Consider the following 23,709-nt stretch of genomic DNA (forward strand, 5'->3'; position numbering starts at 1 on the left):
TTTTGGCAGATTAGGGTGTCTAAATGGCTTATTATTTGGCGTGCAATGAAAGGGCGCTCAGGGTTGTTTTATGATTATTTTGAAGACAGAAAACAACCTTGAACTTAGGGCATAGATGGAGGCGTTCAAATTTGGGTTGTTCATGATACCTCTGTTGTTCTATATACACTCATCTCCTATATTGTGAATACTTTCATGCTCCAACCCTGTATTTTAGCAATAATAGAGAACATCACTTTCTCCTCTTCCCTAAACGCCGATTCTAAAACCATTATAAATAGCAAATGACAACCGTACAATTCACTGGTTTCATTACCAACCACGCCTCTTACCCCGATGCTCTGCACTCTTCTCCTTCCTCTTCTCACGCTTGCGGTCATTCCTTCTCTTCTTATCACGCCCATACTTTTCAGGGTCTGCAACGGCCTCAATGCGCCTCTTGACGCGCCGGCCCTCACGCCTCTTCCTGATTTCCTCCTGGATAGTTGACATCTGGTTGATGTACTCAGTGGTACCGAGCTTCTTCTGCAGAAGGTCCAAGACTTCATGGCAGTTCGAAACAAGAGCTTTATATGACTCCCGGAAGGCCTCGTCTGAGGAGCGCGGTGCCGGGATAGACGAGTCAGTCAGATGCTGCAAGGGAAGCAGGATGACAGGTAGGGAATCAAGCACCTGCTCTGCTTCCAGGTGACGGCACAGAGCGGCAATAAGACCTATAGCGGCAGTTTTGGGAACCAAAGAAGGTGCCTTGGTTGTAACGAACTCGCGACGGAGGATGGAAGAGGCCTGCTCGAAGATGAAGCGCACAGCAGGTTTCTTTCGGCTGCGGCCGCTCTGGGTCTCGCCGTTGACGGCATCGCCTTCGTCATCGTCACTGTCACTTTCATCGGAGTCGTCTTCTGTTTTGTCTTCGATATCGTCCAGTTCAAGGCCATTTTGGGCGCAGCAGCGTCCGAGGAACATGGTGTTGCGGACTGTTTGCATGGCGAGTTCTTCGCTGATGCCTGGGGTGCGGAGGGCACGAAGGCTAGCACGCAACAAGAGGAGCATTGTATCCTTGTTCATAGCCAGCCCAGTAGCTCCGACCAGGGGCAACGAGCTGTATCCAACGGCTGCGTTTGTCTTGGCCAAGTCTGCGAGCCAGATTCCGACAAGGTTGGCTGCGCAAGTCTTAACCCAAGAGTGAGGGTAGAATAGACACTCGCAAATGAGGTTCCAGGTCTTGATACGGTCCTTGGATAGCGCAACTGAAGGGACAGCCTTGGATAGCTTGGAGAAGAGCTGCAGCGAAAAATACAGAGTTTGCCAGTTGGTCGTCTCTGTGTCTTTGATAATGGGCTGCATGATCGTTGGGAGGGTCTGAGCAACAAAGCCTGCCTCCTTATCCTTATCGGTCTCCTCCACCTCGAAGTAGATTCTCATAGCTTGTAATCCAGTGCTCGCGAGCGGAGGATTCTCTATCTGCTCAATCCAAGACCGAAGTGGCTCAAGGATAGTTTTCATCGTTTCTCGGTCCGCCCTTCTGTAGAATTCACCGAGTAATGCACCAGCCATCTCTCTGCACTCAGCCGCATCGTCGTTCGCCATGGCAATAACAACCGGAAGGAAGAATGTACCAACAATGTCCTGGGCCAACTCTTGCCCTGTTTTAGAGAGCAACATGTGAATCGCCTCCATAACGGATTGACGACCGTCTTGATGTTTGTACTCAAGATTTTTAGCCAAGAAAGCGAGTTGTTTCGTCCACCTATTTTTGGCCTGCGGATACTCAATGAGAAAATGGATGTACACACCACGGGCAAGATCACGCGCGGACCGAGTTTGATTCGTGACCATCATCATGGCAACATTGTCAATGAGCTCGTAAAGCTCGGGCACCACAAACTTGCGAGCCATGACCGCCCTAATGAAATTGAAAGTGACGCCCTGGCGGTCTGGCTCTTCGATATCAGCCGTGAGACGCTGGAGCAGATAAGCGAGATGTCCATCTCTGAGCTTGACATCCTTCCGCTCCCGAAGCATGGCAGAGATTAACTTCAGGGCCGCCTGTGCGCCTTCGGTGTTGGTGCTCGGTGCCTCCTTGATAAGCTTTACGGCTTCCGTAAGATAGACAGTGGCATTGGTATCGATTTCTGGTAGAGGGAGCTTAATAATCGTAGAAAGGAAGCGGAGAGCTGCAATCTTCACTTCTTCATGTCCCTGAACCAGCGCGTCTCCAATCATGGGAAGGTAGCCGGCGATATTAGCAGGAGTCAAGATCGAGTTATACTTGCTGAGGACAGAGCGAAGGACATCGAAGGAGAAGCGGACTAGTTTGTAGACGTATGAGGACGTGCTTCCTCGCTTTTCGTTCCGGCGTTGGCCTTTCATGTTGATTAGGAAGTTCTCTTCCTGAGCAGATTTGGCAACCTGAGCGCCAGGCTGGACCGGCTCCTTATATGCCTCTTTGATGACCTCGTAACAAAAGATGAGAATTTCACGGCTTTCAACTCCAGGGTTTCTCAAGAGACCAATTCCGATCCTTCGCAATAGTTCGTCGGCCTTCCGCACAATATTTGAGGTGAGCTTTTCCCGCAAAAGAGACTGCAATGGCCGCACCAAGCTAGCAAGATTCTGGATGGTTGAATTTTTGGCGAGGAGTTCCATCGAATCGTAACTCTTGTTACTCTTGACTTCCTTCATCTTACTGACGTAGTCTTCGGCTTCTTTCTCCTGGCCAACAGTACCAAAAGTGTCATCCATAACCACCGAGGCGAGATCCGCTAAGCAGTAGTCTAGGTCACCCTGCTTGAAATCGTCTGTTGTTGCAACAAGAATAGAATGAACAGTAAAGGAGAGCACGTGAAGTTGGTAGCCTCGCTTAAGAGTATGCCGCAACTCCTTGAGGATATAGCCCATGTAGTTAGGTCCGAGCAAAAGAGCGATGTCGTTCAGTGTTTTCCGAGCCGTGTCCCGGGAATCCTGAGCTTTACTCTTCAGGATACTGCAAACATCAAGAAGAACCGCCGGAAGACGAATGGCCATATCAGCTTCAGGCAGTAGCTTCATGAGCTTAATGGTTGTAACAGCCGCAGGAAGACGCAAACTCATTTGAGCCTCATCCTTGTGGTGAATGAAGTCCGTCAACACAGGAATGAATCCTGTAGTAAGCTCGTTTGCAACTTTAGATGCTGATGGTATTGATTGAGCAAGGGTGGACTTCTTGGGAGATGAGACATCCATGGCATCCTCGCCATCCTCGGTCTGAGAGTTGGGAGAGGTCAGTTGGCCCATCGCATTCGTAAGAGCATCGGACATTCTTCCTAGAAGCCTCAAAACGCTCTTTTCCCATTCGGATTTACTTTGCATGTAGCCACGGTATCTCCTAAAGATAGCCCTAAACTGGTTCCATTCCAGCCATTCCGCGAGCACGCCAATAGTCAACACGGCCTCTGCAATGAGATTGTGAGCGTTCTCATCAGCAGCCTCATTGAATACGAAGTGTTCGTTCAGCGGTATGAAGATGGTGCTGATATTCGACGCCTGAATGTTTCCGTTAGCCGCTTCGCTGGCCAGTCGTCGAAGAGCTCTAAGACGACGATGCTGCTGAATATGAAGAAGATTGTTGAAAAAGGACGCCTCCTCGTCGTTACCAGCAAGGAGCACGTGCATATCCTGCACAGCAGGACGCGTTGGGTGCAGTTTGACCAAGTGACCAAGAACTTGCACCAACTCGGCTCGGACGAGCTCAGACTTTTGTCGCATTCCACTTTGCAACGCAGGGAATAAAATGTCATTGACGAGGGGGTCAAATGAGTCTGTCTGGTCAGCACTTGCACGAGCAGATCGCTCGATGAAGCGTTTCAGACCAAAAGAGGCGCTGGACCTTATAGCCAACTCATCTTCGTCCTTGAGGTGGAACAGCATGTTGTACAGTATTGGTCGCCACTGTTGAGCGTCGAATGAATCCCAGAGGTCCTCGTTGATTATTCTAAAGGCTTGCAGGCGACGCTCGTAGTCCACCCCGAGTTTCTTCACAGATACTGAATTCAGATCCTCGCAGAGAGAAGCGACTTGAGAAAGCTCAGGTGTGTGGTTGGCAAAAGCAGTAAAGACCCTTGACAAAACTTCGCGATTCTTGTCGTCCCGGAAATAATCAAACATGGAGCAAACAGCCTCAAATACTTCCAGGGATAGGGCTTCGTCCTCTTTTGCGTTGTAGAGTGGCAAGAAGTGCTCCAAGCTATGAAGGAGATCCGACTTTGTCTTGGGCGAGACTCTGTCTGACGGCTGGCGGAGAAGATACGTTAATGTACTGATCAGGCTTGATGTTTGCTTCGATGATTCGACACATGGTGCGAGGTGTGAGAGCGTATGGACACCAGAGACCAAGACCGGTTTGGATGGGCCGCGTTTCAGAAGACGCCCTAAATGAGAGAGCATATGCTCGATATAGGGTGACAAAACTTCTGAACATATCTCACCAGCTGGAAAGTCTCCCATCTCTTCGTTCTCTTCAAGTTCTTTCCCCGAGGCAATATCAATCAAAGGCGTCAAGATCTCGTCCATGACATATATCTTAACCTCATCACGGGCTGAGTCAACGGCAAGACAATCCACAATCTTCGTCAACAGAACACCATTGAATCGTGAAAGATAGAATGTAGACCGTGAAGCAGAAGCCCAGGTGTGGAACAGTCGAAGAAGACCTGAAACTCCTTGAGCTGTTTCCGTAGCAAAGTTCTCCAGCCTGGGATTGACAACCTCAATGAAGATAATACCGACGTGTGATGTCCAGTCCCGATTCTGCGAGACAGAAAAGATGAGGTCAAGGCAACGAATACCTGTCTGCCGAATGTTTCGCAGGACATTAATTAGCCGTCCCTCCTGGGAGTCTGCACTCGCGCTCTGCTGCTCCTTGGCCAGGGCACGGCAAGCTCGAACAAGACAGTGCAGCACAACATCCATGGATTGCTCGGCGTACGGAGTCATACGAGTCTGAAGAGTTTCAAAAACAGTTTCAATCAACTTAAGCAGACCCATCTGTCTCCTTAGTCCGAGTGGCTCCTGCAGGAAGAATTGCTGGTCAACTTGACCGTCTTTGACCAAGTGAGCGTCGCCCAGCGGGCCGAAAGCAATTTTCATGAAAATGTCGAAGTCATGATCAGGAAGTTGCGCTAGGGTTCGTAGGATGGCTTTACGCCGTCCAGTTTGGCCCGCCTGTCCAGTGCTCGCACTAGCTTTTGAGATCATCCGACCATAGAGAAGTCGAAGAATGATAGGCACAACGTCGTCTCTATGCTTGTCTTCTATCAAGCTGTCCTCTTTGCCGACGCGAACGAACACCGCAAGCTCATCGTTAAATCGCGACTCGTCCAGGACATTCAATAGGTTTTCGCGATAGGGTACAATACCCGCAGTTTTCCACGTAAACAAAGCCTTAAGTGCACACTTCTGAATTTCCGAGTTACCATGGCAAAGCAACCCCAAAAGGGCATCATGAACCTCTGGTGCTCTGTACAATACAGTTGGGTTAACGAACTGCCCGAGGAGCTTGAGAAATGACAAACGGTCGTGGAAGCCCCAAGGGATGTACGAGTCCTGGCCATTCTCGACATCAGTTGTTGCTTCTATAGGCGACTGGCCATCTTCCTCGTCTCGTAGAGCCCATGAGAGGAACAGTGGTACAATCTGGCGAGAGCGCTTCTCCGCTAGGTTAGGAATAGCATTGAATACACGAAGCGCTTGAGTGCGCGGAGCAGTCGGGGCCAGATCTAGGAGTGCGTGGTCCTTCTCGAAGTCCTGCGTCAAAGCCGACGCCGGCTCAGAAGACTGGAAATGCTTTGCAGATAGACTCTCGACCTTGGCTGCATTAAAGCACTGATAATAACCAGATACCTGATTGTCTTCGTCATCGTCCTCCTCTGTCTCGCTGACAGTTGACCCTTTCTCTTGAAGCCACTTCGTCGCCAGTTCGGTGACGACTTTCTCTCCTTCAGCGTGCTCGCTCATGGACTTCAGGGCAGATGCAGAGTCATCCCACAATGGAGCCAGCTTTTTGGAGAATAAACCGAAGCAGAATGTTGGGAGAAGTCGAGGCAACCACCTGCGCGAAATAATCTGAGGATATGATATGGCAAGCTTTCTTACTTGCATCGACAAAACCCTTGCGCTCTGTAAAGTGAGAGGACTCTCCTCGATCTCGACAGCCAGAGATATAAGCGAAGCATCTTCACCCAGAGCTTTAACCAGATCGCGTAGAATTTTCAATGATACAAGTCGCAGCTGCTGAGAAGGCGCTGCAAGGTTGTCAATCAAGGCATTCACGAAAGCCTCCATTGCGGATGTATCGACGCCGACGTTATCAGGGCAAGCAGAGACGTAAGCCAATGTAGCCTCGAGGAAGGCATGCAGCCGCGAGTATTTTGCAGCAACTGTAATTACTCGGCTCCAGAGGCCTGGGTCGAGTTTCCCTAGGTTTGAACTAAGGTCCACGTAGGTCTTAAACCCATGTCCAACGAAGAAGGAAGTCCTAGGTGTTAGGCTGGAATTCTCATCGTTCAGCGCGGAGACCAAGTTGTCATGTAGAACCTCAAACATATCAGGTAAAAGAGAAGGCTCCACAGACAAAGCCAACGCTGCGGGAAGCTTAGTGTATGCATTCAGCAGGGCCACGCCGTGATTGGTATGTTCAGGTTTACGCAGCGTCTCTCGAATTCTCGACTTCCAGGAAGCTGGGCAGACGATATAACCAGGCTTCATGGCTTCTGATGTAACGCAACCTGCTCCGCTTAATCTAAGTAGAGCTAAACAGAGTTCGTACTCGCGATCTTCCCAAGAGTTGTTTACGAATCTGGACGGTGTTAGCGAACGCCAATTTCAGTCAGAGCAGTCGACGGACCTTTGAAAATACGGAAGAACAACACTGTGGAATCGCTCTGCACCCCATTCGGAGAAGGTAGAGCAGAATGATAGGAAGTAGGCTGAGAGGCTGTCAACTGTCACGGCGTCCATGAGGGGACGCATGAAAGGCAGCATCTCGTCCATTGGCGATATTTGGAGGGAATACGCAACTGCGGTGAGTAGCTGCGGGATAGCGTCGGAAAAGACATCAAATGCTTTCTCAGCGGCCCGGAGCAGAAGGAGCAAGCTTTCGAGCACACGTTTCCAGCTCTTGACACGCGATCCTTTGCGGGTAGTAACACAAAGAAAGAGTAACCGGGTGTAGGCGACAGCGCAGTTCCTATTCCCAGTCGTGACATCGGATTGGACATAAGACGTTAGGATATCGATAATGGGTTCGAACGTCTCAGGCGTCGTACTATGGATGACGTTAATCAAGACACCGCTCGCAACATCAAGTGCGAGGCTGCTCCGAAGATCGTCATCCGTGCACACCGACTTCAGTAGGCACTGAAAGATGTCCGTTCCATTTGAGTGCAACCCGTTCTTCACACCCTTAATTGAGTCGGAAAACATCGCCATAAGACCCGACTTGTATAGCTCCACATTCTTCAAATCCGTTACGGCCTGCCGCAAATCGTCAAACAAGAATGTGACTGCCAGTTGAAGAGGTTCCGGGTTCTTATAGTAGACGAGTCCGGCTTTGCGAATCAGGAATGACAAGGATTCTGCGGCAAATCGAGCAACAAACGGTTTCTGTCGTTCCTTTCCGAGGTACGGCGTCATGATACCTAAAAGTTGTCGCAGATCGGGAACCAGAAGTCGGGACAGAAACTTGAAAGTCCATGCCAGACAGGTGAAGCTCCATTCGACCACTTCGACATCGGGGTGAGTGGCCGCGACAGAAGCGACCAGGGTCACAGAGGCCGCAAAATACTTCTCGAATCGCACGCCAAGGTCTCGAGCGAACTGGGAGAGCAGACTCAGAAGAGGCTCTATTGAATTACTGTCGCGCTTATCGATGTATTCCACCAGCAAGTTGAATATCTTCTCTTCATAGTAAACAATTTGCGCCAGACTTTCGCAAAGCGGGCTCACTCGGCGGGAAAATGCGACGAAGTTTTCAGACAAGTTCAACTCAGCCCAGTGCTCGAACGCCGATCGGAAGTGGGAGGACGTCTCAACTCCTTCTTCGCCAAAGCTGGGTCGCCGTACACGGTGGATGGGGTCGATCTTAAGCTTCGACACACGCTGAGAGAAGCTCTCAAATCGGTGCTGCTTCGTCGTTTCCGTTCCAGACTTCACCCGCTTCGCGGGCTTATTCCGCGAAGCCGTCGATATTGCTACCATCCTAAAGCAGCGCCGAGATGGTGCGTGACCGTGACTGTATCTTCTTTGTCCGCCGCATCAAGCCCATCCGTCAAAAAAATTACTCGGCGACGCAACTACTTTCTTCCGGTGCGGAGATTAGCGGTGATTGTGGTGGCATACACTTGGCTATATTAGTACTAGCGTTATAATCACGTGCTGTGTAGTTGATCCAAGCTTCCTGAACGTTTTTGGCAAATTCGAGGCCTGGCTGTAGCCTACTATCATCGTCCAACAGAACAATTTATATCGTTAAAATTCTCGCTGCGGCTCATGCGTAAAGCCTGCATACAACTGATATAGTGCACAATTTTTGGTCCTTTTTCGCTCTGCTATGTGCAATCAAACTGACATCATACTCTAATAAACCCTACCTGTTACTACCGCAGTAGCTAAACAATATGGCATCAAAGATGTGAGTAAGGGCTCAGCAGGGATAAAGCATGAAACTGATGGTTGACAGAATCGTCATTGGTAACGTCAACTGCGAGCTTCAGGAAGTCTTCACCAAGCTCGCAAAGCTTCATGTCAAGCAGAGTTTCTCCTTCGCTATCATCACTGGAGACCTGTTTGGCGACTGCTCCACAGACCATGAGCTTCAACAGATGACGGCCCTATTGCAGGGCAGCATCGCTGTTCCAGTTCCAACATATTTTACTCTGGGAAGCAAGGCTCTTCCCGCTCGAGTTATTGAGCAGCTCGAAGCCAACGATGAAGTCTGTCCCAATCTCTACTTCCTGGGAAAACGCGGCACTTTAAAGACCTCAGAAGGTATACGCATCGTCGCTCTAGGCGGAACTCTAGTGGAAGGAAGTGCTTCCGGCAACAAGTACCACCCGTCATACACTGAGTCCGAAGCCAGGACACTCCTCGGCGCGCATCACGCCGACATCCTTCTTACTCACGACTGGCCCAAGGGCATCCGAACTGGCTCTAAAGTAGAGATCCCAGGAGGTATCACACTACCTCGAGAAACACAACCCGTCGCAGATATCTGCTCTGCGCTCAAACCGCGCTACCACTTTTCATCTACAGACGAATTATTCTACGAGCGCGAACCCTTCTTTCATCTTCCCACAGAAGACAATCCAGACGCCAAACCGCTCACCCGCTTCATTAGCCTCGCCTCATACAACAACAGCAAAACAACCAAGCAAAAATGGATGTACGCCTTCACACTCGACCCGAGCACACCACACCCACTCAGCGTACCTGCTGGCGCAACAGCTACGCCGCTCCGCTCCATTCCCACCAAACGCAAACCCCTCCCCGACCAAAACAGCTCCTACAGCCGCTTCGCAACCACAGACGACCATCACCACCACCACAGCAAACGCCGCAAGGGCGCGCGTGCCCCTCCAGGGCCTGACCAATGCTTCTTCTGCCTCTCCAACCCCAACATTGCAACTCACCTCATCACTTCCATCGGCACAGAATCCTACCTTACGACCGCTAAAGGACCCCTGCCCACTTCAAATACCTTCGCTCCCTCCCTCACCTTCCCAGGCCACATGCTCATCATCCCGTTCAATCACGCCCCGGCCCTCAACACCATAACTGACACCTCCAGCCGCCACGCCACATGGACAGAGATGCAACGGTACCGCGCAGCTTTACATTCCATGATTCAGCAAAAATCAAAGGGCTCCCTCGGTGCCGTCACTTGGGAAGTCTCCCGCTCAAATGGCATCCACATCCACTGGCAGTTCCTACCCGTGCCAGCAGACCTCATCAAGCGCGGCCTCGTCGAGGCAGCTTTCAAAGTCGAGGCCGAGAACCTCAAGTACCCAAAGTTCGAATCACCTTCAGCCTCGACTTCGTCACTACCGCAACCAGGATCCGAGGGCCAAGACCCCAGCGCTGAACCAGGCGACTTCTTCCGCCTTTGGATCTGGGATCCCCCTGCTTCTCCCGAAGTTGAAAAGAGCAATGACAGCACCGGGTCCGAAAAGACCCTGCTCCTCCCCCTTGGCGATGACTTCCGCTTCGACCTGCAATTTGGGCGCCGCGTTATGGCGAAACTCATGCAGCTTGAGAAGAGGATCAACTGGAAAGATGATGTACAGTCGCAGGAGGAAGAGGAGGCTGATTCGGCGGCATTTAAGGAGGCATTCAAGGCGTTTGATTTTACACTGGAGGAGTAGTTCTTTTATCCAATTCCTGTGAGATACCACGATACCGAAAAGGACTTAGAAACGATGTGCCTGTAAGATTAATGTATATACTGACATATTGGCAAAGGAGTACAAGATAGGGAAAGGGCATCAGCAACTTGCGTTCATAACTTTCATCAAGGGAGAAGTAGATATAAATCATGACCGAGCGTGTAAGTTGCCTTCATAATCAAAGAGCGGTATGTACATCAGAAGAGAATTGTTTAGCGAGGCCCGAACTTATACCCCCACAACTGGTTATCAAGCGGGACACGGTGCCAAAGAGAGGATCGAGTGGACATTAGGTGCCGGGTATATAGACCATAACCATGGACGTGGTCATAGCGAGCCATGAAATCAACGTGAAGTAAAGAGGGTGAAGAGAAGAAAAGCTCACTGCACCACATACAGTCTCAAAGAAAGGAGGGGGAAAATAAGAGTATGGTAGTACGCTTACTGCCTATACATCCCTGAATGAATTAGGTGCTGGCTTGCGCCCGCTCTGGAGGAGACTCGGGGGCCGGCCCGGGTCGCTGATTTGCTGCGGGACGCCTGCAGTGAATGGTGGTGGGGGTGATGAGGGGACGGATGGAACGGCGGCTGGGGACGGCCCTCTGTAGCTGGGCGGTTGGGTGCTGAAGCCCGGAGAAGGCTGGCGGTAGGGCACTGACTGCGACTGCGACGGTTGCCGGAAAGGGAGGCCTGGAGAAGGCTGTCGGAATGGGATCGGGCGATTCGTCTCGGTGGTTGAGGAAATGGCAACGCCTACAGGATATTGAGGGCCAGAGCCAGGGCCAGGGGAGTAGGCCTGTGGTGGGGACGGCATGGCGTGGTAGTTACCAACTGGAGAGTGGTCTGTGTACGGCTGGTCATATGGGCTGTTGTCGTATGGACTATGGCCATGATCGAGGTTTTGGACGTGGTAGTCGTACGGATTATGATCATCGTATCCACGCGCGTGCGAATCCGGGAAGTGATCGTTCTGCACTGCTGTCCTAATAGGTGGCGGTCCCATATACCCGCCTGTGTTTGACCTAGGCGCTGATGGTGTACGATGAGGTGGCCGAGTTACCGGGTTTAATGGTTCCATCTCCACTGACTCCGGATGGGGACTTGTATCCTCGACTCTACGAGTAACGGCGTGGTCCCAACTAGGCATAGCAGGTAATGCATCCTCATTCATCTTTGAGACTCCGGGGCTTGTTGGGGCATCGAACCGCGCTACTTGAGCACCTCGATACGTCGGGAGAGATTGCGGTGTTTGGTATCCCTGTTGGAATCCTGGTTGGTAGCCCCCTTCATAGCTGTTCGCCGGTGGCACTTGCGGCATGGTCGGCATTGGAGGAGGTTGGTGGTATGGGTCATCTGCGTACTTCGCCCGCTTCGGTCGAGGAGATGGGCAGCAGCATCCGCAACAACTCGTACAGCACCGAATGCCGCAGCACAAGCAATTCACTATACAGGCAATGACTGACAGGAGAATTACCCCTCCGACTATAATTCCGACAATGACGGGCCATCTGTATCTGCGTCAATTCAGTTCAATGAAACAAATCTGGAACAACATACTTGCAGTAACTCTTGGCCATGCATTTGTCCCAACTAGAAAACGTATCGGGGACCGATTCAATCTCGCTGGCCGCATCTCGCGGCCATAACGAATAAGCGTACTTCACCGGACTCATCTCGGCGGACCGTCTTATTGTCCGTCCCAGTATGATGCCAACCCCGCACTACAGGAGCAATAAGCGGATGCAGCGACTTTCGGTGAGTCGGTAGAGAAGCCGTCGAGCGCTCAATCTGCGAGCGATAGATTTCACTCTGGAAATCTGACACAAAAAGGCGCCGAGGGCGATCACCCGTATGACAATAAATCTGATATTTCTCTCGAGAATATGCTCACCAGCTTGATATCGATGAACGAAGGATAGCGATAATTGTTTCTGCCTGTTGTACCAAGGTTATGCGAGTATCGCAACTGGTCTCGTAGCGGCTTCGGTGCGATCTGCGCAATGGCTGTGGAATTTTGTTCAACGAGCGTGGTTTCCCATCCGATAGATATCTTCCTAGATTTTCGACCCAAGGCGAAAGGATATATCCCAGGACATCCCTCGATAAAATATCTATTCGAACGACTGGGCTTCGAGACAGCGCTTCCTGTAGTTGGAAGGTGGCGGGTGTTAACAGGCGAGGGCTCAAGGCACAGCCTTCAGGGGCATGGCCGGACGTCTCAAGGAGGTTTCAAAGAACGATAAAAAGGAACGACGAGTTTACGAATAGAGAAGTGAGGGAAATTTGAGAAGAAGAAAAGAACGTGGGCACAGAAGAAGACAAAAAAGCCACCGAGGAGGCTTGAAGTGTAAAAGGGTTTGAACTTTGCGGAGAAAGTAAGATAGCGATCAACGATCGGCGATGGAGCAGGCATGCCAACTGCGCGTCCCAATAATAAGCGCCCCAAGCAGGGTATTTTATCTTTTTCGTATCATTACATGTAGAATATATGGAACTGCACTTGAGATATTCTTAGCGGTATCCTGTATTACCGACCCGAGATACTCGAAGGTCCAGTTTGAACGGGACAGCAGTTCGCTACGTATCTCCTGTCGATCAACAGTGGAAACTTTATGGTAAGAATAGCTTCGAGTGTTGAGCCTGTCAAGCAGCCTGTCAAGAGATTTAGATAGCTTGACGAACTAGTTTGGGCTTGTTATGGTGTTGCTCTCCGCAGGCATCGCCTGGACGGTAATCCCAGGGAAATCATCGCAACTTCAGCGTTGCAAGTGCAATCACAAAGCGCTTAAGTGGCAGGAGCCTTGGCATAACAGCATCATGACTCTAGCCATATACTAAATGGGGCACGTTTCTGGATCAATCCTGACCCGGAAACGGTTTGACGTGGGCGGGTTCTAATCTGCATAAGGCAGCAGGTATCCACTGATATATATACCTTCAGCCCATAAATAACTTTTGCAGAATACTGAACCAAACTCTTCGTCTTGGAAGTTTACTCGCCGTCGAAGGTCGGGCTAGTTGAGGGGGTACGAGAGTTAAAATATAAATTACTAGCCTAAGCTATCTTTAACGGCTAATAAGCCGTGGTTCCTATGACTGCTAGTTGCAGTCCCAGTCCAATGCCATCAAAAGCCAAAGTCAATCCCATAGCAAGATAAACGCCTATGTCGGATATAAGATATCGATTCAGGTAATCATGTGGTCATGTGGTAATCGTTTCCCCAGAAGACACTCATTCCAGCCAGTTCCTTCACGCATTAAGGCTTCCCATTCTGTTGGACCCCCGGAGGCGGTACAGGCGGGGGCTGATACACCCGTTCGCCGCCATAATGGTGCGCGTTCGGTGGCTGCTGCAACTCAATGCCCGATTGCTGGCCTCCAAAGTATCCATGGGGACCTGGTGACTGCGAATATTGCGGAGGCGGCGGCGGTTGGTTGTATGGGTCTTGGTGCGACTGCGGGTGGTACGGAGGGGGAGGAGCCATCCAGGCCGTTCCCGCGTATGGGCGGAGGCCCCGGCTGCGACGCCGCCGGGCGTTAAAGCACCTGCGACAAGTCTGTTAGCTGACAGTCCCAAGAACATGGAGAAATCAAGTCGAGATGAAAAGGACATACGACAAGGCAAAAAATGCGATCAAAGCAACTCCAACTATCACCGCAAATGCGACCCAGCGGCCCCATTCATGCCATCTGTCGCAATGACGGCGGCCATAGGTGTCGATCCAGCTAGAAGGATGGTTAGCTCAAGTTTGTTTACTTGGAGGAAAAATGGCGAACTGGGCGAGACTCTCGACAAGCTCGAGCGGTCCAAATCGCCGTAATCCATTTGAGGCACTCACCAGTCTCGCGGTAACAGAACACCCATAGTCGATAGACCTCTGGATTTGGAATCCGAATCTGGAGTGGAGATGACGTCGATCCAGCAGTGCACGAGCAGACTGCTATAGGTAAGATAACAGTAGGTTCAGTAAGGTTTCACAAAAAAGGCACAGGGGCCAAAGCCGATGATAAACGAAGGATAGCTGCAGAACGCGACTCAATAGACAAAGGATAGACAGATGGCAGGATGAAGTGGTGCAGGGGGAGAAGATCTTAAAGGCGGCTAAGGCAGCAGCCAAAAAGCGACTGGAAGGCCGGCAAGGCTGGGCTGTGGCTGAGCACTAGTCCCATACGGAGGATGGCGAAACGAAGGGCTTGACTTTACGCATCCGCATACGAGCGGGGAACCGCGGTTGGGGGCGAGGCCATGGAGGATCATGAAAAGCTGATGATATCGGAATGTTGCCCAGGTGCTTTTGAGCTTCTCTTGACCTGGATACTTGGGCTCCAGGCTGCTAGGGCTATATTTCTTCAGGTACCCTGCGAGTCTCAATAGAACGCTTGGCGATCTTCTCAACGATCATCATCTTACGATCAGCTCACTCTCATACACAAATTGTCAGCCCTACAGCATATCATCAGACAGTAATGATGGCAGATGATTATTCCGCCTCAGACAATCCAAGCCTGCGATCCCTTGATAATCTCCACTCGTCATGAATGTGGTAGACTGTCGCGTAGCCCTGCGCCACTTTTGAACTAACCTGACCCATCAACCACCGAAATTGCCGTACCCAATCATCTAACAAGGACTCAGGTCTGGGGTAAATGAATAATAATCGCCTTTCAATTTCTATGCAAGGTCTCTAGGTGGTCCCTTCGGCGCCAGGCGGGGTTGGCCTGGTCAACGGAAGGAGACCCGAATGGCAACTTAGGAGATGATTAGTTGCCGTCCTTCTGCATTGCCAACGCACACTTGGTCTGTGTGTTGGCTGATGAGCTGGCCGCCTCTAAAGCCCACCGAGTTAGTGAGCTGGTGACGCGATAATAAATAGGTCGCGTTCCCTGGTGACTGGCCAATTTATCTTTTGCTTTCTTGGATTTTGGCCTTCCGCGTCAGGATTTCCTACAGTCTTGCACTACTTTGTCGTCGCACTCGTTTTATAAGCTGAAACCTGCCTAGATTGACTGGATTAATACAAAACATGCCTTGCTTGCATCGCATCTTCAGGGAATCACAGATTGAATCACAGATAAAAAAAAAAATAAACGAGTGACATAAAACCGCGCGAGATTGGACAATGATACTGACACAGTCGGAAAGTTGTAAGACATCCCAAAATGCAATCATATCGTCAACATCATAATTGGTGGGCTGTGGGCCACAGTCTTGGTATCTACATCGTCATAGGGCGTTAAGGGCATCAGTGCGTTCAAAAGTCAAGACGGAGCCGGAACAAGCCAGCCGGCCAAACCTCATATGTTAGGACACGGACTTTAGCTGGTCACCGGCTAGCTCGCGCAATCAGCCAGTGCAAGACCGCGTCAAGGTTTGTCTCCTCCTTTGCACTGATGCCGTAGCAGCTCACTTCGCGCCGCGTGATCGATTTCAGATTCATCTGTTCTATCAGGTCGTCAACAGATAGCTTGTTGGGCAGGTCGGACTTGTTTCCCAGAACCAGGAGCGGGATTCCATCCAAGGTGGACTTGTTCATCAGCTCGTGCAGCTCCTCAGACGCCACGGGCAGGGCCGCCCTGTCCGCGGCGTCGACGATATAACTATCCGATGTCAGCAGAGTCGCAATCGACCATCGGTACCTATCTTACACGATCGCGTTGACGCCGCGGCAATAACGCTCCCACATGGGTCGAAACCGTGGCTGCCCACCAAGATCCCAACTGAAGCGGTTAGAGAGATGCCGTCGATGAATGCAGGTTCACGAACCATTTAAGCGTCACATGTCCTTTTTGGACCCGCTTGGTATTGAAGCCGATCGTTGGAATAGAACTAACCGACTCGATTTAGCCAGGGCACAGGAGCCTTGAGGCACTTTAAGAGAGAACCTACTCTACGGTGAATTCTCCTCCCTATACCGATCATAGACGTTAGCGATCTAGGCAACAGTTTGGGTCTGGCTAGTGGGGACGGGCAGGACATACAGCGAGCACACGCAACAGCGACGACTTTCCGGCATTCTGAAGACCGATCATGGTAACGTCCATCTCGGTCGCCCTGCAGATGCATACTGGACTCAGCCAGCCGAACTCTGGATACTGCGGGGACGGGCCGGGGGCTCTGGTATTGGAACATATTGGAACGGCGGCCCACTTACCAGAACATCCTCAAGAGCCAGTCATAGATCGTCCGAAAAATACCCGCCATGTTCCTGACGTTTCAATGAGAACCAGATGAACGAAAGAGATGACGAACTGGGGTGGGAGGACAGGCTGAAGAGTGCAGCTCGTTCCAACCAGGGTCGGCGGGATATATTGAGATCAGAATTTTGGACGGTGAAGTGGGGGCTTGAGCAGAATGGGTTGCGGGAAAAAAAAAGGGATCCTCGCTGACTGCTGCTACACCGGCGGCGAGCAGACGAGGTGCGAGCGTAGTCAAGGTGACAGGCGAAACTTAATAGACTCGCGAAATGGTAGAAGAGCGGCGCTGAACTCTGACCTCTGGCCTCTGAAGCGCCGCGAGGGTCAACGCTAGATACGGGATAGACACTGCTGGAATGACTGAGAACGGCCCCAAGACCTGAGCGACAAAGCCAGCGGCAATCAATCAATAATAGCCTGGAACCCCAAACTTCGTTCCAAGTCCAGCTCCCCTCCCACTGAACCGTGAAATAGAAATGTGCACAAAAAAAGGAATATGGACTTCTCCAGAACGGAGTACTTGCGGTGAAACTGTTCTACGCCGAACTATGTGCACGCATGACCGTGAGGGGACCGCTAGTCGTAGTTCCAGTCAACTAGACTGTTCCGGTCCCTGTCAGTCAAGTGTCCAGTGTGCCTGTCAGGCCTCTTGAACTGTTTGTGATGAGTTCCCGTCACCCGTGTTTGGCACTTAGGCGATTTCTAGCATTTGATAGCTCGAGTTAGTCGACTAGCGATTTGCGAGTGAACCAGGATCTGGGGACTTGGAGGCTGGGCTGGGATTCCACTCACGGGATTGTACTGTGTAGATAGACAACGGTCGCTGAGCAGTTGGAAAGGGATTCGGGCAAATGGACTCGAGAATCGACGTCGTGAATAATATACCCGGGTCTAGCCCATCTGCGCCGCAGATAGAGATGTTAATGACGCCACTTTATCTTCGAGCGCGAGCGACAAGGCTCATTCGAGTTGGTTGCGACGATGAGCCACTACTGTTTGCCTCGCTGTCGCTGCCTGGCTGCCTGAGACTCAACGGTAACGCCCAAGGCAGCAACCTTTCAACACAGCACCGCGCCTATCAGCACGTGACAGTACCTATCTCCACTCAAAAAATTTCCCCGTTGGACTTGAGCGAAGTTCAGATCCAGGCCGGCACTCGTGGTTTGATCGCGGGTCGCTTTCCTATCCAATTCTCGCGGAGTCCTGGACGTTTCCTGATATTGAATTTCGGCTAGTGTTCGGCTGGGCACTTTCAGGATCCAGCTCATACCGGAATTGATCACTATCGCATGCAAACTTTATCTCAGTGAAAGCCGGGAAGGCGTCCGCAAAACCAGAATGGCACCCGCTGCGACAGACACCAATTGGTCTGTCAATTACGATGTTTTGAAGCGAGAGAACCTGTTCCGCAACCCTCCCCAGGACAAGACCGCATACCCTTCCCTCGCCGAATCTATCAAACCCCATGTCGACTCGTTCAATGCCCTGTTCGAGAAAGGCGGAATTATCGAGGCCGGTCTCAAGGATATCGGCACCAGGACGTTTCTTGACGAGGTTGTCGAAACTGCCGAACAAAAACAACAGCGTCTTGCGGAGGGCCGAAGAGCGCCCAGGCGGAATAAACTCCACGTTCGCATCAAGGAAGTTTTCCTCGAGAAGCCGACGATTCCCCTGACGAACAAATATACCGCTCGCAACCGCAATATTTACCCGTCTGAGTGCAGAGAAAGGCATGCGACGTATCGTGGAAAACTCCGCGCGAAGATTGAGTATCGCGTCAACAATGGAGACTGGACGGAACAGGTTAGGGAACTGGGCCAGGTTCCTATTATGTTAAGGGTAAGTAAGATGCGAACACGCCCTGATTGGACTCGATCTGACTTGATGTAGACAAACAGATGTTACCTGGAAAAGGCGACGCCAGCGGAGTTGGTGCAGCACAAGGAGGAATCAGAAGAGCTAGGCGGTTACTTTATCGTCAACGGTAACGAAAAGCTTATTCGTATGTTGATTGTCGGGCGACGGAACTATCCCATGGCGATTGTCCGGAACACCTTCACCAACCGTGGCCACGCATACTCGAAATTCGGTATTCAAATACGATCGGTACGGCCAGATCAGACTTCGCAAACGAACGTTCTACACTACTTGAATGACGGAAACGTGACATTCCGATTCTCATGGCGGAAGAACGAATACATTATCCCGGTGGTGATGATTCTCAAGGCTTTGGTGGAGACGAATGACCGCGAGATTTTCGAAGGAATTGTGGGTAGTGCTTCCTCTGAAGGAATCAACAACACGTTTGTGACAGACCGAGTCGAACTGTTGCTGCGGACATACAAGGCATACAAGTTGCATAGTCGTTCAGAATGTCGAGCATTCATTGGAGAGAAATTCAAGCCTGTTCTCGGTGTCCCAGCCGATACGCCCAACGAGGAGGCCGGTACGGAATTTCTTCGCAAGGTTGTCCTGCCGCACCTGGGCAATCAGAATGTCACGGAGACGCAGGATTACGACAAGTTCAAGATGCTCATGTTCATGATTCGAAAGCTCTACGCCCTCGTTGCCGGTGACTGTGCGCCGGACAACCCTGATGCTGTTTCAAACCAGGAAATCCTGCTAGGTGGATTCCTCTATGGCATGTTGTTGAAGGAAAGGCTGGATGAGTGGGTGAGGTCTTTCGGGCCCATCCTCAGAGATTGGTCAAACCGTAATCATGGGGCCAGGTTTACCGACCCTGCCTTTGAAAGGGACTTCGTGAGCAAGGTGATCAGGAGGTCCAACGAGAACATCGGAGGTGCTATGGAGTATTTCCTTTCAACCGGTAACCTCGTCAGTCCAACTGGCCTTGACTTGCAACAAACCTCTGGGTACACCGTCATGGCGGAGAAGATTAACTTCTACCGATTCATCAGTCACTTCCGAATGATTCACAGAGGTAGTTTCTTCGCGCAGCTCAAGACAACTACCGTCCGTAAGCTCCTTCCTGAGAGTTGGGGTTTCCTTTGCCCGGTGCACACGCCTGATGGATCTCCATGTGGTCTGCTTAACCATCTGGCTCACAAGTGTCTCGTCGCCACTAGTGATACTGACGTGTCTCATTTGCCAAAACTACTCGTCCAGCTCGGCGTTCGTAACGAGTCGTCTGTCTCCTTAGACGAAAGCGTTACTGTTCAACTGGACGGCAGGATCATTGGATACTGCTCACCCAAGCAAGCCCGCGTCATTGCCAGCACTCTCCGACACTGGAAGGTCTCTGGCACAAACAACGTTCCTTTAGGATTGGAAATTGGGTACGTTCCCAACTCCAACGGCGGTCAGTACCCTGGTATCTACATGTTCTCCCAAGCTGCCCGGATGTACCGACCCGTCAAGTACCTGCCCCTCGATAAGCTCGACTACGTCGGTCCCTTTGAACAGCCCTTTATGGAGATTGCCTGCTTGCCTTCAGACCTGGTCAAAGGCCTGTCAACCCACATCGAATTCACTCCTACAAACATCCTCTCCATCGTCGCCAACATGACTCCCTTCTCCGACTATAACCAATCCCCCCGCAACATGTACCAGTGCCAAATGAGCAAGCAGACCATGGGAACGCCAGGTACAGCAATCGACTACCGAACAGATAACAAGCTTTACCGATTACAAACCGGTCAAACGCCTATCGTGCGGCCACCGCTCTACAACGCTTACGGACTTGACAATTTCCCCAACGGTACGAATGCCGTCGTAGCCATCATCTCATACACTGGTTACGACATGGACGACGCCATGATCATTAACAAGTCCTCGCACGAGCGCGGCTTCGGATACGGAACAGTCTACAAGACAAAGGTCCACTCCCTCGACGAAAAGGACTCAAGACGCACAAAGTCCAAACAAGCCGTCCAGAAACTTTTCGGCTTCGCCCCGGGCAGTGAAATCCGCGCTGAATGGCGCGCTACCCTTGACGAAGACGGGTTCCCCCACATCGGTGCCGAAATCAAGGAAGGATCCATCGTAGCCGCGTACCACACCGTCCGATACGACGCAACGTCCGACTCCTATATCAACGTTGACGGTATCACGCACTTTGTCAAATACAAGGATAGCGAAAGGGCCTACATCGACAGCATCCGCATTATGGGCTCAGAAACCGGTACCGAGCCCGCGCAGGCCATCAGCGTCAAGTACCGTATTCCTCGAAAACCAATCATTGGTGATAAGTTCTCTTCTCGTCACGGTCAGAAGGGTGTCTGCTCTCAGCTCTGGCCTGCTGTCGACATGCCCTTCTCCGAGAGCGGCATCCAGCCTGATCTCATTATTAACCCTCACGCTTTCCCTTCTCGTAAGTCCCTGGTCCAACCATATTTTCTCCTTTCCCCTTCTTGCAAAAGTATCTAATAAGAAAAGGAATGACCATTGCCCAAATGATCGAGTCAATGGCCGGAAAAGCCGGTGCTCTGCACGGCCACCCACAAGACTGCACCCCATTTCAATTCTCTGAAGAGTATACAGCGACAGACTACTTCGGCGAGCAGCTGCGGCGCGCGGGTTACAACTACTACGGCAATGAGCCGCTGTACTCAGGAATTACCGGCAAAGAGTTCGCCGCCGATATCTTCATCGGTGTCGTGCACTACCAGCGTCTGCGTCACATGGTGAACGACAAGTTCCAAGTCCGTACCACCGGCCCTGTCAACAATCTCACTGGTCAACCCGTCAAGGGCCGTGCGAAGGGTGGCGGTATCCGTGTCGGAGAGATGGAGCGCGATTCTCTGATTGCGCACGGAGCAGCGTACATACTACAGGATCGGTTGATGAACTGTTCTGATTCCCAGCGGGCGTGGATCTGCCGCGATTGTGGCAGCTTTTTGAGTACACAGGTTGCTGTTTCGTCTGCTGGGTCAAGTAAGGCGCGGATGGCGGCGAAGAATTCGTCGGGTTCTGCTGCGCTAGGTGGAAATGCAGGGATTGTAAGGTGTAGGAGGTGCGCGAGGGAGGCGGTCTTTGATGACTCGCGCGCTGTAGTTTGGGAGGATGGAGAGGGGAGGAGGTTCGTTGGGGGTGATAATGTGACTGTTGTTGCAGTGCCAGGTGTTCTGAGGTATCTGGATGTGGAGCTTGCGGCGATGGGGATTCGGATGAAATTCAGGGTCGATAACTGATCTTCTACCATTCAGGTCACTTATCCTGCGTCTTGAGCGGGAAGGATTACAAAAGCATGTTGATGTTATACATAGACGGGAAGCGATTTGCTTGTCTTGGTATGCTAGCAATGCTTGGTCAAAGTTTATGATATCTTTTGTATTTAATCATTCCTTCAGGGTGTGTTTATATTGTGGCAATAGCATTATTTCTCTCTCGTCATTACATCAAAGTTAGCATGCAGGTGGAGCGTAGAAGCATCTGTTGTCTCTCCTTGGTCCTATAGTGCCAGGGAGATGCAATTGTGTGTTGGATTCATCGCGTGCCTAGAAAAAGAAAATGACATCGGATAATACCTATTTACTGAACACCTCTACAACGCCGACGTAACATTCGAGAACTCGCCTTTCTCCAACTTCGTCTTCCAGAATATGGGGTTCATATCGTCGAAGCCGTGGTGGACCCATCCCTCCTCCTTAACGTGATAAAGATTGATGAAACCACCAGAGTAAGCGTCACGGTGCATGGCAGCGAGAATACTTCTCCGTCCGAGCTCGAGAGCCTCCTCCTCAGTCAAGTCGTACCGGTAGTTGGCATCGAGCACACCGTAGGCGAAGGTTTGACCGGAACCAACGCAGAACAAGTTACCGGGGAGGCGGGTGCCGTCGGAGTCAATGTAGTACAGCGCAGGTCCTTCTTGCGGTGTCACCTATCGCGGCAAGTCAGCTGGAGCTTCAAACAGGGTCACTCTTCGCGGGTCTGCATACGCCTGCCAACATCGTTCCCATGCTCAGACCGTACCCCTTATAGGCGTACGTAAGATTAGCCAGAATCTTCGAAGCGGCGGCAACTGTGATACGGCGTTTGTGACGAATCTCTGTACCAAGTTAGCATCACTCAAAGACTGTGCGGAAACGACCCAACACACCATGTAGTGTGCATTGTTGACTTAGATATCTAAGCCAATATTGACAGTCCTAGGCATAAACGTCAGCACAATCATGACTGTAGGCACGATAAAGATAGACACGTACTGCTGCACCACCAGCCATGGTCCCCAGAAGACCAGGAACAGGCGCACTGCCTGGCTTATCCTCTCCACGGCTCAACCGGGAGACCGGAATGACCTTCTTCACCGTCTGACTGGCAATCCAGTTTCCGGCCGTAGCTCGAGAATCTGTGCAGACAATCTGTTTCGGCTATCAGCGGGGACGGATATATGAGCGTTTGACAGGAATGTTGCGACGTACAATTCCACCCTGGAATCGGAAGGCGAGTGTTGTTGTTCCGTGGGCAAGTTTGATGGGGCAGTTGGGGTTTGAGTGGTCATCAGTCATCGCACGGAGGAAGGCAGATTGCTGGTAAAAACGCAAAGCGTTAGTTAATACTCTCAGTACATGGGTAGCTGGCTCAAGAGGTCAATCCGTGAGCTGGTGCTCGCGAAGATCGTCAAGACAGACCCCAGCGACGATTTCAGGCCACAATAGTTAAGTAACGGCGATAGAGCTTACGTTCGCAACAGGAGGAAGGGCGAATTTCAGAGAGAGCGGAGGAAGACTCTCTGTTAGGTCATGCTGCTCTTGCTCCGAGTAGAACTCGTTCTGGTGCGGCGACCGGGTGTATTGGCGGACTAATTGATCCATGGTGTAAAACTGACTGAGGAGGCGATGTTTCTCGTGGGAGGATTATGGTACAGAAAGCGGACGAGAAGGAGGAGGATGGATAGATGCGGATTGAAGATGGAGCTCAAGCTGAGCTTCTGACGCTGGAGCTTCAGATGGGCGGCCCGCGTCGTCACCTTGGAGCCTGGGTCACGTGTTGCAGCCTCAATCACCAGGCATGTAGGATTTGATCTACACTCAGTCCTCTACTACTATGCACTTTGCGCTCTCGCGACAAAAGAGGATTGTATTCGATCAGGGAAATATAAATATTGGAGCAGGAATAAATATATATATCGATTACACAA

The 23,709-nt window shown here is 51.2% G+C and overlaps 7 protein-coding genes across 7 annotated transcripts; 2 read left to right on the forward strand and 5 right to left on the reverse strand.

Moving 5' to 3' along the window:
* Positions 1-312: 312 nt before the first annotated feature.
* Positions 313-8,232, reverse strand: BDW70DRAFT_155496 (putative HEAT repeat protein (DRIM); the record flags this gene model as incomplete). Its single annotated transcript, XM_073740041.1, has 2 exons — positions 313-6,832; positions 6,881-8,232. 2 exons carry the CDS (start codon positions 8,230-8,232, stop codon positions 313-315), a joined length of 7,872 nt encoding a protein of 2,623 aa, XP_073600653.1.
* Positions 8,233-8,509: 277 nt separating this feature from the next.
* On the forward strand, positions 8,510-10,629 carry BDW70DRAFT_38780 (CwfJ domain protein). The gene is made up of 2 exons (XM_073743894.1): positions 8,510-8,665; positions 8,714-10,629. The coding sequence occupies exons 1-2, from the start codon at positions 8,652-8,654 to the stop codon at positions 10,392-10,394; spliced, it is 1,695 nt and encodes a 564-aa protein (XP_073600654.1). The 5' UTR covers positions 8,510-8,651; the 3' UTR covers positions 10,395-10,629.
* BDW70DRAFT_38785 (uncharacterized protein) lies at positions 10,629-12,366 on the reverse strand. Its single transcript, XM_073743895.1, has 2 exons — positions 11,973-12,366; positions 10,629-11,923 (listed from the first exon to the last, which is right to left on the reverse strand). Exons 1-2 carry the CDS (start codon positions 12,086-12,088, stop codon positions 10,864-10,866), a joined length of 1,176 nt encoding a protein of 391 aa, XP_073600655.1. The 5' UTR covers positions 12,089-12,366; the 3' UTR covers positions 10,629-10,863.
* Positions 12,367-13,418: 1,052 nt separating this feature from the next.
* On the reverse strand, positions 13,419-14,924 carry BDW70DRAFT_126800 (resistance to Congo red protein). The gene is made up of 3 exons (XM_073735147.1): positions 14,255-14,924; positions 14,031-14,141; positions 13,419-13,961 (listed from the first exon to the last, which is right to left on the reverse strand). Exons 1-3 carry the CDS (start codon positions 14,278-14,280, stop codon positions 13,673-13,675), a joined length of 426 nt encoding a protein of 141 aa, XP_073600656.1. The 5' UTR covers positions 14,281-14,924; the 3' UTR covers positions 13,419-13,672.
* An 815-nt stretch (positions 14,925-15,739) lies between these two features.
* On the reverse strand, positions 15,740-16,457 carry BDW70DRAFT_155500 (ADP-ribosylation factor-like protein; the record flags this gene model as incomplete). Its single annotated transcript, XM_073740042.1, has 5 exons — positions 15,740-16,013; positions 16,062-16,133; positions 16,180-16,242; positions 16,303-16,322; positions 16,395-16,457. 5 exons carry the CDS (start codon positions 16,455-16,457, stop codon positions 15,740-15,742), a joined length of 492 nt encoding a protein of 163 aa, XP_073600657.1.
* Positions 16,458-17,446: 989 nt separating this feature from the next.
* Positions 17,447-22,117, forward strand: BDW70DRAFT_38827 (DNA-directed RNA polymerase I core subunit RPA135). Its single transcript, XM_073743896.1, has 3 exons — positions 17,447-18,449; positions 18,501-20,940; positions 21,006-22,117. Exons 1-3 carry the CDS (start codon positions 17,949-17,951, stop codon positions 21,758-21,760), a joined length of 3,696 nt encoding a protein of 1,231 aa, XP_073600658.1. The 5' UTR covers positions 17,447-17,948; the 3' UTR covers positions 21,761-22,117.
* On the reverse strand, positions 21,933-23,496 carry pre2 (proteasome core particle subunit beta 5). Its single transcript, XM_073735148.1, has 6 exons — positions 23,252-23,496; positions 22,991-23,098; positions 22,775-22,930; positions 22,669-22,717; positions 22,508-22,617; positions 21,933-22,449 (listed from the first exon to the last, which is right to left on the reverse strand). Exons 1-6 carry the CDS (start codon positions 23,381-23,383, stop codon positions 22,114-22,116), a joined length of 891 nt encoding a protein of 296 aa, XP_073600659.1. The 5' UTR covers positions 23,384-23,496; the 3' UTR covers positions 21,933-22,113.
* Between the last annotated feature and the right edge of the window lie 213 nt (positions 23,497-23,709).

The sequence above is a fragment of the Aspergillus foveolatus genome (assembly GCF_047715535.1).
Source record: "Aspergillus foveolatus strain CBS 279.81 unplaced genomic scaffold BDW70scaffold_2, whole genome shotgun sequence".
Lineage (NCBI taxonomy): Eukaryota > Fungi > Ascomycota > Eurotiomycetes > Eurotiales > Aspergillaceae > Aspergillus > Aspergillus foveolatus.